This window comes from Schistocerca serialis, chromosome 5 (genome assembly GCF_023864345.2).
Source record: "Schistocerca serialis cubense isolate TAMUIC-IGC-003099 chromosome 5, iqSchSeri2.2, whole genome shotgun sequence".
NCBI lineage: Eukaryota > Metazoa > Arthropoda > Insecta > Orthoptera > Acrididae > Schistocerca > Schistocerca serialis.
In genome coordinates, this window is record NC_064642.1 from 80483536 (window position 1) to 80502599 (window position 19064).

General features: G+C 39.5%; 1 protein-coding gene across 1 annotated transcript in view; it reads left to right on the plus strand.

Annotated features, from left to right (window-relative positions):
• Nucleotides 1–19064, plus strand: part of LOC126480764 (mediator of RNA polymerase II transcription subunit 23) — a 187260-nt gene that overhangs the window by 149387 nt on the left and 18809 nt on the right. Inside the window, exons 21-22 of the mRNA XM_050104054.1 lie at nucleotides 3192–3398; nucleotides 8947–9090. Coding sequence (XP_049960011.1) covers nucleotides 3192–3398; nucleotides 8947–9085 — 346 coding nt within the window. The 3' untranslated portion in view covers nucleotides 9086–9090. The remainder of the gene's footprint in view (nucleotides 1–3191; nucleotides 3399–8946; nucleotides 9091–19064) is intronic.

Below are 19064 nucleotides of genomic sequence, written 5' to 3' on the forward strand. Positions count from 1 at the left end.
TTACTCAGAAGTTTGTGTCGAGTTCTGCATTTTGTGTCAAATTGTATCACAGTTTTTACAATGATTTTACAAAACCTTCCCACACGGTCTAGCAGTTAATCTGCGTTTCACTAGGTTTCTGTAGTCAGCTGTTGTGAATCTGAACTTTGTGATTTTGTTTCTACCATAATATTTCAGTTTTTATGTGCATAAGCATTATTAGTGGTCATGAAACTACATTGTAATTAGCTGTCTTAAATTTTTATTGCATTTATTACGAAATCGGATGGTGAAAATCCTTTTGTTTATTTGTTCAAAATTTTTCATTAGAACTTCTAATTGTATTACCACTCTTGATGAATGTTCTACTCTTTTTTATTAATTGCTTGTAATTTAGTCTTGCAGATCTTAGCAGCTGAATATTTACTCAGTATATTTATATATTATTCTAAATTGTGATAGACATTTGTACAATTGATAGTGTATTATATTTCCTGTTGCTGGGAACTGTAGCATCTGTGAGGTGTGGTATATGTGGAATAAATTGAGGAATTGGTGCATGGATATGTTTCTCACTTTGCATATTAATTAGTGTACATCCACTGATGAGCCAAAACATTATTACCACTGCCCATCACTAGACTGAATACCACCTGGAGGCATTGAGGCATGTAATATGGTAAATAAAGTATATAAATGAAGTCAGTATGGGTCACAACTGGGGAAATATACTGACATAAATGGCTTTGACAAATGGTAGATTGCTGTGGTCTGGCACCTGGCAGTGAGCACCATAGAAACAGCAAAGCTGATCAACTGTTTGTGTGCTTTTGTTGTTAATATCTTAGGAAAATGGTTGAAGTACGATGAAACCATGAGTAGGTGGTAATGGACGTCTATGTCTCACCACGGAATGAATCTTACCCACACTGTAAAGCAGAGTACAATGCTGTTAAAGGCCCAGATATTTTGGAACACACTATTTAATGCACTTGTTGAAGATGGGGTCCACAGCAGATGACCCCCCACATGTTACCATGTTGACCTAACAATGCTGTCAATTACAACTGCATCAGGCATAGAACCATTGAGATTGGATTGTGGATCGATGGAAACATGTCGCCTGGTTGATTTTTGTGTCTGGATGTGCTACCATCTAGGTGAATGGTTGCTCAAAACCTGTACCCCAACCCAGACATGGGCTGTTGGGGACTATCTTCTACTATAGGGTCAGTCTGTATCACAAGACCAGAATCATGTTATGGTGGTTTGAGGAGCATGATAGTGAACTCACATTGATATCATGGCCACCAAATTCACCTGATGTGAATCTAAAGGAACACATCTCAGATGTTGCTGGGCACCAGTTGCTTTATAACTATTTCTTCTAATGTTGTGTTGTCTGCTTTTCATTCGTGTGACCGATGTTCTCTCAGACTTCTCAAAATCTGTGATAATTACTTTAAAGTCCAGAATTGATATTTTTGAACTCCACTTTTGCAAATAACTCTCCATAGTACTGTTGAGGTAAAAAATTGTATATTTTTTTCATCATTAACCACATTTTATGACAACGACCATCATTCAGTATACCAGTAAACAGTAATAATGTTCAAAGTTCGATTTCATCACATACAACATGTGTCCATTGTCAATAAAATCATTCTTTGCAACTCCACCACATTTAAAGAACAGGATGGCAGTTTATGGAATTTCCACACCCAGTCAGGTTTTTCCTCTCATGAAGTCGCTCCAATTCATTTACTTCCTCTCATGAAATCGCTCTGACCACCATCCCATGCTGAAGACGTACGCTGTCTGTCAATGCGGCTCACCACATGCAAAATAAAAATAAAACCCGACACCAATATCTGTACATTTATACTCTGCATGTTATTCTATTTTACTCTTTGCTTATTATATAATAAAACTTCTGGTTGCAAGTCTCATTTGTTAATAAGGTGACTTAGGGATGCGTATCTTTTTTCTGCAGTTGTGTGTGTCACCATGTAGCTTGGCACTCACAAATCATTAGCCCATAATTTATGTACCTGTGCATAGACATAAACCTATCAAGGACTTGTTGAATCTGTGCCATGCAGGATCACTGCAGAACTGCATTCCAGAGGTGAACCAATAGATTAATAAGTAGATGCTCATAATGTTTAGGCTTATAAGTGTACGTCATGGTATACTTTCTTCTTTTGTACTCTTGTACACTGTAATTAATACCACAAGTTTTGTGTTAGTGTGTACTATGTGTGATATGTTTTGGATTTAATAGATGATGTTAACCCCAGGTGCCTTTTGAGGAATTTTTTCACTGTTCTTTCATATTTATGAGGGTGGAAAATACAGAATAGAGAATAAATATGTATATGAGGTTAGATCACTACTTGTTGAACAGAGAAGCCTTTAATTTGCAGGTGGGCATGAAGTAAAAGGATGTTCAAAAGGATGTTCTCCAGTAGAAGTTATGGCTAAAGTGCTAGAAAAAACTGGGATCCATCAGTCTAGCCCAATTTTAACTTTTCACATTTATTTATCTCAATGTATACTAGATGTAACATAATTAACAATGTTAATGCATACAGTTGAAAGTACACGGCATTAGAAACAAAAAAATATCGGTAAACAAGGACTCAAAAATGCATACTGAAGCAGCTGTGAACACTTTTCCATCTTCATTACTGTGAAACAAATCTCTCATACTAAAAACTCTTTGTTTTCCATATTTTGGGAGGAGGCAGTGTGGACTAAAACAAGAAAAAATTATCAAGTGCGTAGTTTAAGAGCTATGAGCACTTCTCCAGTAGAAGAGATGTGTTTCACAGTAGTGGAGATGAAGAAGTGTTCATAACTCTCAAGGTATGCACTTTAGAGCTCATGTTTACTGGACTTTTTTTCTTGTTTTGGTCCGTACTACCACTTCTCAAAGTTTGGAAAGCTGAGAGCTTGCAGTAGAAGAAATTTGTTTCACTTGAAGAAGTGCTCATAGCTCTTAAGGTACAAATTTTAGAGCCCATGTGTACTGAGATTGCTTTGCTTCTAGTATCGTATATTTTCAACTGTATACATTGTACCATTAATTATGATACACCGTGCATAATCTGCCAACAAATATGTTCCTGCTAAATGAATGTTGCTTGAAATGCAGAACACAAAACTGAAAGTACTTGTGTTTATTTGTCAGTATCTGTTCCCTTTTTCAGGTTTGTGAAAGAGCAGATACGGCCACTTGTCCAAAGTGAAGCACAGTTGCTCTTTTTGTGCCATTTGGTGGGCCCATTTCTACAAAGACTGAACACAGATCGTCCACGTTGTGTGTTGGACCTTACGCTTGAGCTCTATGAATTATTGGAACAAGTGGACAGGAATTCACCAACTCTGCAGTATATGGATCCTATCTGTGACCTTCTGTATCCTTTTTCTTGATATGGTCATTGGATTCATGTACCTAACAAGTGATCAGAAGCTTCTGATTTTCGCTTTTTTTGAATGGTTTATTTGTGCTTTTAAGTTACAACTATTGTATACCTGAAATTCTTGTAGTTTGTGTGTTGTTGGGTGCTCAAGCACACTAATCAAAAGTTTTATAAATTTGTAGATAATTTTTTTTCTGAATAAAAACGCTCCATGATTTTGTATGAAAAATTGGAAAATCACATGCGGTTAGAGGGTTATAGTATTAAGTCTAGGTCCAGCCACTTAGAAAAATTTTCGGTCCAGAAAACCAGCCATTTATGCCATTATTTAAAACGTTACTGGCATGTTTGAGATATCTTAAAGGGCAGTACACACTTAAAAAAAACGAAGCTTCAAGGTTTATTTTTTACCTTAAGTTAAGCTCTCTGATAGATTACAAATTTTATAATAATGATGGCAGAAAGTGTAAGTGACTTACTTGATTTATTTTGTGTTGCTCTTGTGATGAGCTTAGAGCTTCGATAGAGCTCTGCCAGCACACTGTATTTCAAGGAAGAGTCTTCAATTCTGCAAATATTTTCTCCTCCTCCTAGTCCTATTCCTGCACACTCTGCCTCCATAATATCCTTGGTCTTCCTCGGTTCCTTTCACCCTGCGGGTTCCAGAAGAAACATTGTCTCTCTACAGCATCCTGGCCTTTTTGAGGCAGCTCAACTTTCTCCTCTTGATTTGAATGGCGATAGATTCTTCTCTTGTTTGATTCCAAAGGTCTTTGTTTGATAGCGCATTTGGTCAAAAGATTTTAAGAGTTTTCCAAAGACATCTCCTGAGAAAGACTTACAAACTCTTGGTGATGAAGTTCACAACTATATAGCAGCACTGTTTTCACACTTGTTCTAAATATTTGAAGTTTAGTTGTTACAGAAATCTCTGTGTCCCTCCATAATGGATGCAGCTGGATGAAGCCCCCATTTGCCTTTTGGATTCTTGCTCTGACATCTGCAGATGCTCCTTCATATTCAGTAACTACTCTCTCCAGGTATGTGAGCTTGTTTACCATTTCAGTATCCTCATTATTGACTCTTAGCTTTCTCGTGTCTCTTGTATTGATTTTCATAATCTTCGTCTTGGCGGCATTCATTTTCAGCCCGTCAATCTTAGCTTCATGTTCAAGGTCCTGCAGCTTTCCTCCCATGTCAGCATGATACTTTGATAGGAGGCAAGTTTTGGCAAAAAAAGATCTTCTGATCACGCAGTCAATTCCCGTAGTATCAATCGCTTCTCCTCCTCCAGCACTTTCATCACTTTATATAACACTTGTAAAAAGATAATTGGAAATAAAATACATTCTTGGTGAACTCTAGACTTAACTGGGAAGGGCTCCATAACTTTACCCATGTGGATGACTTGGCATGTGCAGTTATTGTAAGTCTCCCAATAACTTTTACTGTCGTCTCTGGTATCACACAATTTTTCAAAGATTTCCACATATGACTCATTTTTATTGAGTCCAAGGCCTTATTAGAGTCTACAGAAGATGTGAGGACTAGTGATGAATTCATTTGATTGTTCTATAATGACTCTTAAGTTTATTTGATCTATGCAAGGACAGTTACTTCTTAAACCGGCTTGCTCCTTTCTTATCTGCAGTTCGATGTGCATCTTGATTTTATCAAGGATTATTCGCACCATCACTTGACTTGGAATCAAAAGGAAGGTGATTTCCCTCCAATTATGGCAATTTAACAAGGAGTCCTTCTCACCACTCCTTTGACATGCTCTCCAAGTTCCAGATGTTTATCAAGAGAGGGTGAAGAAGATCAGTGGTTGTGTCTGGGTCAGTGCCCAGAAGTGCTGGTGCAATGTTATTTGCTTCTGGGGCCTGTCCATTCTTTAGCTGCTTGAATTGCTGTCTCGATCTCTTCTGTTAAAGATGGCTCTGAGGTAATCATATTTTCTACCATCTCAGGATCACCTTCATCTTCGGGTTCTCTTTGTTGCATCATTGTTGGTAATGAGATATCATTGTTTGCTCCTTACAGGTTGATTGCGGGTGACTTTCTTTTCATTGAGGGTCTTCCTGCAATCAGCCTTAACACACTTATTCATCTCCATGTCTTCAGCTTTATATTCCTCCTGTAGTTTCATCTTGTGGAGCCATGTCTTGCTAATGTTCAGTTTTAATTCTACTTCTCTTCATTGCTCAACACAATTCCAGATTCTTTGTGACATCTATTCCTTTCGTCTTGGGTTCCAGAAGCCAACAATTTTTTCAGCTCTGACTTTACAAAGGCTATATTCTTCTTCTCCCAGTGTTCATTAATGCCCCCTTCATATGTTTGAAAGTCCTCAAAATCAGTATCTCAGTTCTAGTGTGAACTTTTGGCTGCTACTTTCATTTTTCAACTTGCCAACATCAAATTTCTCTTTTTGAGTGGAAACATTTTTTTAGCGGCTTTCTTGATGCAAACATGTGCAGTCATAAGATGGTGGTCATTATCTATGTCTGCTCCCCTTCGGCTTCTCACATGTGAGGGATTTTCTCCACTTTTTACTGAAAGCTATATGGTCAGTTTGGTTCTGGGTGTGAAGATTTTTAGGTACCCTTGATATTTTATGACATTCTTTATGAGGGAAGACTGTGCCATTAATGATTAGATCATTGTTGGCACAGAAATCCACCAAAAGCTCTCCATTACTATTCACCAGCCCACTCCATGTCACCCCATCAGTTGCTTCATTCGAAGATTTACTGCATCCATCTTTGCATCAAAATCACCCATCATAATTAAAACAGCTTTCCTGCTGGTGTTCTAGACTGTTTTCTGGTGTTACACATAGAAATTGCCGTCATACTGTTCACTAGCTTCTTCACTTGGTATGTAACACTGCACTTCAGAGATGGGTTCCACTCTCCCCTTGAATCTTGCCGTGGGAATTCTTGAAGACACTGGCTTCCAAATTATCAAGCTGTGCTTTAGACTTTTATTTAGGAGTAGTCACACCCTTTCCATATGTGGTTCATCAGTATTTGGCTTTCCAGAATACAGAAATGTAAGTCCACTCAAGGTATTCATGTCTCCAAATTAATTCCATTTCACTTCGCTTATTCGCAGGATGTTGAGTCTATATCTCTCTGCTACTGCTCTGAGTTGTGATAGTTCCTCAGCTTGATATAATGTTTGAAGATTCCAGAATTTGATTATCGTGTCCTTTGTGCCAAGTGTTGCCCATTGTCACGCTGCTTATTTTAGTTTCTTTAATATATTGATGTTAAGCTTTTGCTGGTTATTTACCTACAACAGCCAGTTGCCATTGTGGGGCAATAAGTGTTACAAGTGGGAAGGGAAGGTCATTTCTTACAGTTCCCTTTGCGTTGTTTGGTTATATTGCCAGTATTCTTTCACAATTTTGATAGTACTTGATTCATTGCTATGAAGCTCACAAAAGATTATCTTTCTTTTGGTGTAGTTGGTGAAATAATACTCAGCATCATTAAACTAAGAAAAGCCATTGTATAAAAACAGGCTGAAGGAGGGGCAAAGGGGCAGTGAAGGTGCTTGTTCCATGAATTTATGCACTCATAGTGGAGGAGCTTTTACGTGGATGTTCTCGCCACATGAAATTAATTTGTCCACATTAGGGTAATTTGGTTGCATCTCTTTTGCAACTCTGTGTAATGCGTTTGAAAGCATGTTATACACACCATACTAAGGTAAATAATCTGAAGCCCCTTGGCTGCTTTAGCCATGTATGAAGCGCCGTCAGTAACAAGCAGCAAAACATAATCTCTGTTCACGCCATCGAGCCACAGTAGCTTCATAGAGCTATCAAACAAAACGGCAATTTATGAGCTGTTTACTTACATTCTGTCACACTTTAGGAGGAACATTTCTCCAGTCCTGTCAACTTTTATAACAAACTACATTTGCAACATAACACCTACCCGTATCAGTGGTTTCATCTCTGAACACCCAAACTTTTTGGTCAGCAACACTAATTTGTATGTTGCTGAGCACCTCCTCATAGCATATAGATAAACAGTTCTTTCTCAATGATTCAACTGGAACTGTAAGTTTTGTGTACTTCTCCAAGAACTGCCTGAAGTGTGGAATTTTCAGCTTCTCCAATGGGGTGTTGCAATACACCGTCATCTCACATAAGTCCTTGAAGAATGCTTACAAAGTTGAAGATGGACCTGTCTGCTCGAATAACAGTATTTGTCTGCTGTCATTTTCAGCACTTCTCTACTTACAGCTATTGTATTTGATGGTATTATAGTGTTGTTGCATATTACAGTGCCTTTTCTTCATTAATTTTTACTTCACATGGTTTTCAAAATAACATTTCCCCATCGGTGCTGAAGAACTTCTCTCCAAAATCACAAACATAACCTTGCAGCTCCATGCTGTTGGAGCACTTCACTTTTGGCATGTTGAACCAGACTGAGTTTGTATTTAAATTGAATAGTATGACCGCATGTCTGGTATTTATTACGTCAGAAGCTGCTCTCTTGGTGTCGAGAGAGTTTTGTCAACCGTGTGCAACTATGTCTTATGTCAGAGAATTGCCCAGTGCGTTACGCTGTTTGTCTATAGTCCTGATTCATAAAGCTTTGTAATAATTTGTGTGTTTATTTGTGACTATGTCACCTGAAACATTTCATGTTTTTATTCTTGTGTCCTTTAAGAGATATATGCATTTTTGGCCAAAGTTGGGCGAAATATGATCTTTTATGGCAAAAGTTGTCTAAAATATGACCTCTAAAAAAGCTATAAATATGGCTTCATATCCTCAATAAAAATACATTGTTCTACACTGTAGTACCCGGATTTGTGCATACATTGTTGTAAAATTTATACTAAAGTTGAGGGAAAATATGTGACTTACCATTAAAATGCAGGCCCTAATTGTCACTACATCACTGGCAGCCAGCTTTTTCTGTGTTACATTCCTTCCTGTAACTAGTTCCTGTTGGTTATTACACTGTATTGTTTATTGTCTCATGCTCATAGTATCAACTTTGGTCATCCATGCATACCAGTACAGCGTACTTTCCTACATGCTGAGTACACTGCAGAAATCTACACTGTAGAGCCTCTTATACAACTTAGAAGCTGTAGCATCCAGTGGATAGCATCACAATGTGGCTTCCACAGATATATTTCCAAATTCAGAAGTATCTTCCCTTTCTAATACTTCTACAGTCTTCACAGACCACATTGAGCTAGAAAGTGCTGTCATTCAACAATGAGTTTTGAGTGTCATTCACAGTGAAGAACTCTGAAGAGCTCTAAATATAACTCTCTGCTGTGGACAGTTTTGCTATTTGCTGACTCTCCTTCAGCCAGTCTGTGGCAGTTTTAGTTTTGTGTATGAATGGTTTCATACTATAGATTCATCATACTTTTCTTTTGTAACTTACATTTTACGTAGCTATAAGAATCAGTGTTAATGACGTTTAAATGCATTGTGAATGCGAAACTTTTAATCATTATGTATTAATTTCAAATAGAGTTTATTTCCTTAGCAACAGCTCAGGTATCATATAAAGTACATGTTCGTTGGTGACACAATGAAAAATGAAGTAGAGTGTATTATTCGAAGATTGAGGCCTGCTCTTCAAATGCGACTCAGGTTCATTGCGCATTTAAATATAGAAGAAATCAATGCCTCTTGAGAAAGGTTTGTAATAATTAACAACAGCATATAAATTATGAACTCTCCCCCCTCCTCTCTCTCTCTCTCTCTCTCTCTCTCTCTCTCTCTCTCTCGCCCCCTCCCCCTCCTCCTCCCCCTCCCCCCTCTCTCCCCCTCTCCCCCTGCCTCCCTCGCCCCCCCCCCCTCTCCCCCTGCCTCCCTCTCCCCCCCCCCCCCATATATCTGTATATATTTCAAACTGTTGACAGCAATTTTGTGTATATTGTGTTAATAACTCAGTAATTTAATTTTTTTTTTCATTTTGTATTACTGAGTTGCAGTATATGTTAGGAACATGTTTATTTTATTTTGGGGTGTATCTTTGCACTCATTTTCTTTTATAATGACCTCATTTGATTTTTTGTCCTAAATAATTCATGTGTTTTAAAACATGTTTCACTCACCTTCACAGGACACATGGTGCTAAATAGCCATCAGATCACTATATGAAGAGTAAAGTTTAATAAACCCGGGCAAAAGCATTTCATTCCTCCTGTCTCGGCACACTCTTTCTTATCAAACAGTTGTTTTATGAACAAACACAGACGTGAAATGAGAATGTCATGTAATAGCAACAGTCTTTATTAGTGAACAAGAAAAGTTTTATTGAACAAATTTACTACAATTCCATTAAGTAGCCAGACATTATCATCTTGGTGTGTCATGTCTCATCTCCAAGTGTGTATTACTTACTGCTAAAAAGGACATGTACATAGTGAAAGCATGTTGCAGGTATAGGTCATCTCATGTCTTTCACAGCAGTAGTTCACTGTTTCAATGCATTTGATGGGAAGCTAAACTGTAATATACCTTCTGTCATCTTGGAGTATTTGTGAAAGTAATAAATTATATTTTTTTCATATTCACTAACATACATACCTATGCCAAATATACCATAAATCTATAAATATTGGGTCTACACTAGTATGGGATGTGAGTATTCCCCAAATTCTTAGGTCCATGCAACATCTTTTAGGTAAGCAAGCAAAGAGCAAATAATTCTAAAAACTACATACTTATTAAGTTATGAAACAACTATAATTATTAACATTATAACACTTTCCAGAATCATCCTAGTCACATTGGTGATAAAAAAAAATAATAATAAACGGTTTGGCCAAATTTGTGCAACCAATAGACAACACTTGCATACACGTGAGCCATGAACATTGTATCAGCAATTCATTTTAAGTGACACTTGTTTCTTTAAGGTTTTCACCTATAACTGTGGACCATTATCTTGTGTATATTACTATTCTTTTCTTTCATTTAATTTTTCCTCCAGTAACAGTAAACTTAGTGCTTGATAAATTAATGGTGGACTTAGACTTTGCAGTCACAAAATTAAAAGGTGTAAGTACACATTTTCAGTTCTTTTAAATGATATTATTCTAAAGAAAATATGGTGTTTCTCCTAAGGGGTTATTTTACGAACACTGAGGAGCAAATACACTGTCTGACAAAAAAAGTGAAGGACACAGGAGAAAATTGAATGTCAGTGTAACTTCGTACATGTATGAACCATTGGCAGTTCTGTAAGTGATTAGAATTCCAATTCTGTGGGCAGGTGCAGTGGCCACCAGAGAGCAGGAGTGTTGTTCGTATTTAGTGTTGTTACCAGGCCTGGTATGTAAGGGGTGTGAAGGGCCACGAACAGTGTGAGATGATGGTTGATCACTGTGAAGGGCACAAAGATGCAACATAATAGTGTGAGAGAGAGTTATCAGCACCTGATAAACCAGAAAAAGGCCTCAATATATGTCTACACTTGGTTAGCTGGTTGATTTGTGCAATATCCAGATTTGTGGACCATTTGGGTGTACAGTGGCCCGATGTTGGACTGCATGGGAAATTGGGGGCAGGCATACTTGTTGTCAAGGTTCTGGTCGGCCCTGTCTGACCACCAGAAGGTAAGATTATCGTACTACACACCAAGCACATCATAACCTGTTCAGATCTGCCTACCTGCAATATCTTCTGTCTTGCCACACCATTTGTCGGAGACTAGCAGCAACCAGACTAGGGAATTACCGCCCATTGCACAGGCAGCGATTAACACCACAACACAAACAGATGAATTTTGAGTGGCACCATGACCAGGAAGCGTTGTCTGCTGTTGGATGGTATCACAATGTGTTCAGCAATGAATTGCAGTTCTACAGTGACTAAAATGACCATTGTCAGCAAGTGTGGTGGTGACCTGGGAAGAGGTCCCATTCTCCCAATATTTTGGAGAGGCACAGCAGTGTTACTCTTAGTGTCATGATGTTGGAGCCATTGGGTATGAGTTCAGGTCACAGCTGTTAGTGATTGAGGGAATTCTGATGGCACAGTGGTAGGTCACAGAATACTGTGTCCTCATATGTTGCATCACGTGACCCTATCATTGTGCCATTTTTCAACATTCTATAAACTGCCGGTATGCCGTTGAGGTACTCCCATGGTCAGCAAGATCTCCAGATCTCTTGACAACAGAACATTTGGGACCAGCTCAGATGTCAGCTCCATCCCAGTGTCAGCATCCAGGATATCCAGGACTGGTTGCAACAATTGTGGACCAGTCTTTCCTCAGGAGGGTGTACAACGGTCTTCTGACAACCTTCCCAACCAAGTCAGTGCATGGATTCAGGCCAGAGTGGTTGCAACATTTAACTGATAAGTGGGATCATACTGCCAAATTCTCTGTAAATTTGACTCTATTTTTAATGTCGTAACATATCCTCTCAGCCTGCGAAGTTGCAGTTGTTTCTCTTCCACTTCTGGATGCTTCAGATTCCCCCCCCCCCCCCCCCCCCCCCCCTGTCCCGACATTGTATATTATTGAATCATACATTGTGGAACGAAGCAAAAAAAAATTATATTGTATGTGGTACACTACATCATCTGGATATGAGCATTCGTCATTCTTCTGCCCCTGGTCGTTGGTGGACTGGCATGACTTCAACTAATGGTACCCTCTAGTCCACAATTTTCTGTTTAAAGATATTTCTATCCAGTGCTTTTGTTATGTTACCTTACTGAGCTTTCAATCCGTAGCCCCATCGTCATGCCCTGTGATCTGTAGTATTACCTTTGAGTTCCTTAACTTGTGTGATGCTGTTTTTATCAGCCTGGTCCTGTTCATTACCGTTGCATGACCAGAAGAGATTGCTTTCTTCCTCCTGACAGTGTAATTTGCCTGACTTTGTTACTCCATTAGCCAGTTTTCCTGAGCTCTCACTCACCTTTTTCTTAACATATCATTAGACCTCTCTTCTGTTCCTTTGTTTGAGCTTGTCAGTTTTTTGATCTTGTACATCAAGTTCAGTATCCTGATTTATATGCTGCCTTCAATTGTACAAGGGTTTTTTGGTGTCTTAGAGTATGTAGAGAAAGTAGGTTTATTTTGAAGTTGGGTTCCTGTCATTGTAGCAGTACTGTAACACTACTCCATTTTGTATTATGACAAAATGACCGGCCAGTATTTACTTTCAGGTGGCAAAATTCTGATACTGCTGATAGACACATTTAAAAGGGTAGGAACTAATCATAGCCTCTAGAACAATATTCCTTTCTCAGGAAGAAAAAGTAGTACGGGAAGATGATATAAAGGAGTGACAGATTACTCAGACCCAGGATGAGAGAGACTTGTGAGAATGAGGGAAAACAAAGATGAAGGGGAAGGTGTCAGAGTATATTGGTAAGCACTGTGCCAGCTTCAGTCCAAGTGTGATATACAACTAGAGGGAGAAGCAAAATGTAGATAGGGAAGAGAAATGAACAAATGAATAGGGGAATTAAATATTAAAAAGGAATCAGAAAGAAACAAAGAGGAGAGGGGAAGGGGATGGAGTAAGGAGGCTGGGTGTAATGTTGGGCTCATTACATTCAATGTCACCTAAAATAACAAAAACGTGTTGCCCTCATGTCAGAAATGTTTGTGAAAATTTGGTGTAAGATAGTACAATATGAAAGACAGTTAAAATATTTTTTCTTCAAAGAGGTCCATTGTGGGCTGTAATTATTGTGGGCAGCAGAACTTGGTATACATTCTAATGCGTTAAAGCGGAACCAATTTACATCGGGGAAAAAGTTCCAGTTTTGGTCACTAGGTGCAAATCCGGTGTTGTAAAATCAAGAAAGGTGTTTAGAATGTTTCCATATGTAATCGAGTAGGAATGGGACATGGGCAGAAAAGGTCAAACAAGTGAGAAAGGCATAACATTGATTTTATTATTAACTGCCGCTTGCACAATTTGTTCAAAATGATCACCAGAGATGTCAGTGATATGCTGCATCTGTAAAATGACGTGGTCAGCAGTTGTTCGCAGCTGTTCTGGTGTAATCTGACTAACTGTGTTCCTGTTCACTGCCCTTCAGATCAGGGGGGAGACCCAATGTGTCCATGGTAAATGCATTACTTTAGATATCCCATGAGCCGAAAACCATGTGGACTCAGACCAGGTGATCTTGCAGGCCATGCATCTGGAAGACCTCTGGAGATAACATGTTTGTGGAAGGTTGCATTAAGCAGATCCTTTCACTGTGTGATTGGGATGAGGTGTTGCCCCATATTGCATGAAAACAATTGTTTCCGCACAGTTAAGCACTTTCAAAGCAGGTATCACATGCTGTACAAGGAGGTCTCAATAATGCATAGACATCCCAGTGTACATGACAGGTGGTCAGGGTGTATTCTCTTTAAAGAAGACTGGACTGAGAATAAAGGTGCTTGTGAATCCACATCAACACAGTCACATACAGCGAGTGCTGTGGGTCCCCGTGCACAACACACTGTTTAACAGTATCCCAAATTTGGCAGTTCTGTGTATTCTGTGCGCCCTGTAGTGTAAAATGTGCCTCGTCACTCCATAGAATATTTCCCGCTACATCTCATCAACTTCAATGTGTGCCAGAAACCAAAGAGCAAATTCTGAACACTGCTGTGGTTCATTAGCTTTCAGTTGCTGCACAGTTTGGATCTTGTACCAATACCAATGTAAAATAGACCACAGAACTTTCCATACTGTTGACCAAGTGATGGACAATTCTCATGACACTGCACAAGCACTAGTACTCCCCAGCATATGTGCTGCATGGTCAGTTACAGCAACAGCAACTTTGTCAGTAGCTTCTACCGAAATAGGACACCTTCCTCTTCCAGGTACCACACCAAGCGCGCTTGTATTTTAAATTTCATTATCATCTTCTTTAAAACATTTAATGACATCCGATCTTTCGTCACACCTTTCAGCCGGGGATACTGTCTCAATGCGGCACTGTACATGGGACAGGAAAAATAATGTGAACAGTGGTAGTAATGGGATGGTTGTGTTTGATGGTCAAAAACTCAGGCAAGGCACGTGTTGTGCTGGACTGTGCATGTTCAGTACAGACTAGGCATCAGTGCAGGTTGTTTACAAGTAGTGCACACTTCATATTGCATTCAGGGGCCAAGGTCAACGTGCAATGAAAGACCTAACAGAGTTCCAAAGAGGGCAGATTGTGGGGGCCTGATTAGCTGGGGCATCAGCACCAGAGACAGCCAGATCATTGAATGTTTCAAGAGCAACTGTTTCAACAGTTGCGACTGCCTACACGAAATATGGAAGGCATCATCATGTAAATGTAATAGTGGACAAAAATCAAAACTAAGTGACAGAGATCATCTTATGCTAACACGAATTGTGTTAAAACAACACAAAATTACGGCGACTAAAGTGACTGCAGAGCTCAATAGCAATCTTCGAGACCCCGTATCTATCAACACTCTGTCTGCCGAGATCTCCATAAAGTGAATATCCGTGGACGAGCTGCTGTACCAAAACCATTAGTGACAACAACCAGTGCAAAGAAGCATAAAACATGGTGTCGGGAGCATTAATCCAGGATGGCTGATTATTGGAAACACTTAATATGGCCCGACGAGTCAACGTTTTCTTAATTTCCATCATCGGTCCACGTTTACATCTGGAGAAAGCCAAAAAAAGCTTACAATCCTGATTGCTTGATTCCAAGGGTTAAGTGGAAGTTAAGTGGAAGTGTGATGGTGTGGGCAGCCATATTATGGTATTCTGCTGGTACCATCATTACTCTCGAAGGTCGTCTTACAGGTTACAGCCAATGATTATGTGATCATTTTAGGTGATCAGGTGCATCCCATGATTCAAATGTTGTTCCCCAACAATGATGCCTTATTTCAGGACAATAATGCACCCACTCACACAGTCAGGACAGTACAATCGAGGTATGAGGAATAAGCAACTGATTTTATCAAACCCTAGTGGACAGTATTGGAGGGCAGACTCCAGAGCAGATTTCCGTCTCCCTCGTCACTACACCAAGCGAGGTGGCGCAGTGGCTAGCACACTGGACTCACATTTGGGAGGACAATGATTCAATCCCGCGTCTGGCCATCCTGATTTAGGTTTTCCGTGATTTCCCTAAATCGCTCCAGGCAAATGCCGGGATGGTTCCTTTGAAAGGGCACGGCCGACTTCCTTCCCCGTCTTTCCCTAATCTGATGAGACCAATGACCTCGCTGTCTGGTCTCCTTCCCCAAACAACCCAACCCAACCCTTGTCAATACAGGAGTTAGAAGAGATTCTGATCGAAGAGTGGCACAACATTCCACTGGAGACTGTACAATCATTGTATGCCAAAGCAGCTGCATTACGGGTAAATGAGGGTCCAACCCCTTATTAATGGACCATTCCTAAGTAAGTACTGGTGTTCACACTATTTTGCCTATCCCCATAATTGCTGCCATTCACATAAAACAGTTTCACTAACAGCACACAGTCTCTCTTCGCTATTGGTATACTGTTCACTCATCTTCATGGCTTATCGAAAGGCAGCATGGATGTCATACTGTGATACAAAAAGTGTACAACACCAGATTTCCACCTTGTGGCCAAAATTGGGTTTAATTTTTTTTCAGCATAAATCAGTTCCACTTCATGCACTAGCATATCTAGCAAGTTTTGCTTCCATACAATAATTACAGCCCACTCTGGACCTGTGTGAGTAGCTACACTTTCATTGTACTGTATCAGCTCAGTATATAAAGCTGAGTGTATGTGTGTATGTTCAGGATCTCCTCCAATCCCTGGCTTGATTTCAACCAAATTTGGCACAGAAAGAACAGGCCTCTTGTGTGTCAGTACTCCTAGTTCCGATAGGAGCTGAATAGTATCAGACTGCCTTACTGCATTATTTTACAGTGCGTCCTAAACATTAGGGGCACAAAACAGTTTCCTAGCCCCTTCCATATAGGCTGGACATGGAGGAGGGAGAAACTGAGAGAGGGGTAGGAGGAAATGAACAAAGAGGGAGGAGGCAGCGGCACACAGAGCATGATAGAGGAGGAGCAGTACCTCAACACAGAGGGGACGGAAGAAGAGATGGACAAGGAGGGAGGAGGAGATGGACAAGGAGGGAGGAGGAGATGGACAGAGAGGGGTGCAGGAGGAAATAGACAGAGATGGAGGAAGGAGGAGGTGAGCAGAGAGCGGACAGGGAGGGCATGGATTAGAGGGAACCTAGATGATGGTGGTGATGATGATGTTGTTTCGTTTATGGGGCACTCAACTGAACGGTTATCAGAGCCCGTACAAATTCCCAATCTTTACTCAGTCGAAGCTCACCACTTTCATGAATAATGATGATGATGAGGACAACACAACACACCCAGTCCCCAGGCAGAGAAAATCCCCAGCCCAGCCGGGAATCGAACCTAGGACTCCATGATCCAGAGGCAGCAACACTAGCCACTAGACCATGAGCTGCGGACCTAGGTTGTGATAGGTCTGAGGAAGGGGATCAAGGAGGAGTTGGACGGAGGGAGGAGAAGAGTGTTGATGGAGAGATAGGGAGAGAAAGAGATGGTAGGAGAGAGGGAGAGGAGGAGTGGAACAAGAGAGGAAGAGGAGATGTGAGAAATACATGTTGAACATGTATGCAGGCCAGGCCATGAGGAAAAGGCTAGTTTAATAATAAAAGATGAATATTTAACGTGTATCATTGTAAATCAGGCTACTGCACCAATATGATGAAAAAAACTACCATGTTGAAACTAAAATAAAACATGTGCCTTTGACCCATCACAGTGTTTAACATGAAAGTTCATAAATAACAGATGCTTGTGCTAGGAGCAGGCAAAGTAATTAAAATAAGGGATCCAGCAAACATCAGCATGAAGTCGCCATGAAAAAACTAAGGAAAGTTCACTTGGTCTCATCCATTAAATCTTTACATCTCTATGTTTTTCATTAATCTCAAGAATTTTTCCAAGCCTCCATTGATTATCGCAGATAGCTGAAATGAACATTTCTTCTTTAGTACTGATAGAGGCTTTCTTTCAAAGCCTAAGTTGAACATGTTTGACTTTAGTAGTTAACGAAACACACTTTATCAGCAACCTGCTTTCATTCAGTAGTTTGTAAAGATGATTAACTCTTCTCTCAATGGTAAACCAGTTTCATATAGTTTTTGTAATACATTTGTGAATTTCGTTATTTCTTCTGTCCTAACATAAAATGTTTATATTTCTGGAGCATGAGTTTTGGCAGATGTAAAAAGATCTTTTTGACTTAAAATGTGGTTGTCATATACACACAGTAAACTTGTTCTTGTTGCTGAACTTTTGGTAACATCACCAACTCCATCACACGCATTTTTGTCATAACTAGTTAAAAATCACATTTTGTACTCCGTGGTCTTGCTTGTGATGACATGAATTTACAAAGTTCTGGAAGTTTTTATATTGTACAGAACTGCCATCAACAAAGTAAGCAACATGTGGGATGTGTGATATTTGTTCCACCATAAAGATGAGAGCAGTTTTCTGGAAAACAGAATGTGTTTGTATCATGCTGTGACAATCACTTATCCAACAATAGTACACTGACTTAATGTTTTGTAGTACACACTACTGCTAGTGAAATTCTTGTGCAGAATCCTGAGTAGTTTTCCACAAAATACTCTATATTGATGCATAGAGTGTCATTTTTAAGTTGTGAGCCTGATATTTTGATATGTAATGATGTGTCAAGTTTTGAAATTTTTTGTAGAGATACTCAGCAAATTCATTGCTGGAAAATAACGTTTTCAGAATCTTGTAAGAATTAATTGTGCAGTTGATGTACTCCAGGACACTGAGAACAGTGATGCAGCAGTCACTCCTCATTTTACAGATACAAAAGAGGTTTTTGTAAAAGTTCAGTGTACGTTTCTTTTACATGTACAGGGCACATTATCAGTTTTACATTTTGGTGATAAATGCCTTAAGTATGTTTTGCATAAAACAGCTGTTTTCTTTTGGGCATAATTCATAAAACTTTGTAATTACAGTTTTGTTATAAGGAAATTTTCTTTGAAGCATAAGCACACATCTTTCAGCTTATGCAAAATGAGCCATTTTGTCTTATACATTCTCTTGCCATTCTATGAATGGACAGATAGACAATCTCTTTTATTAGCAGAAATTTGTATCATCATCATCGTCATATCATCATCATCATAATCATACAAGGGCATGCTGAAAAGTGATGCCTCTGAATTTTTTTTTGTGGAAACTCTATGCCTCTGATTTTTTGTGAAAACTCTTAAATAAAACAGATATCATTAATATCCAACCCACAGCTTTATTCTTCATATCTACATATTTGTTTCTCAATATAGTCACCTTTGTGATGAACACATTTATTCCAGTGAGAGCCGGCCGGTGTGGCCGTGCGGTTAAAGGCGCTTCAGTCTGGAACCGCGTGACCGCTACGGTCGCAGGTTCGAATCCTGCCTCGGGCATGGATGTGTGTGTTGTCCTTAGGTTAGTTAGGTTTAATTAGTTCTAAGTTCTAGGCGACTGATGACCTCAGAAGTTAAGTCGCATAGTTCTCAGAGCCATTTGAACCATTCCAGTGAGAGACCAGTTTTTGATACCATCACTGTAGAAAGTTTGACTTTGTTGACAGAGCCACGAC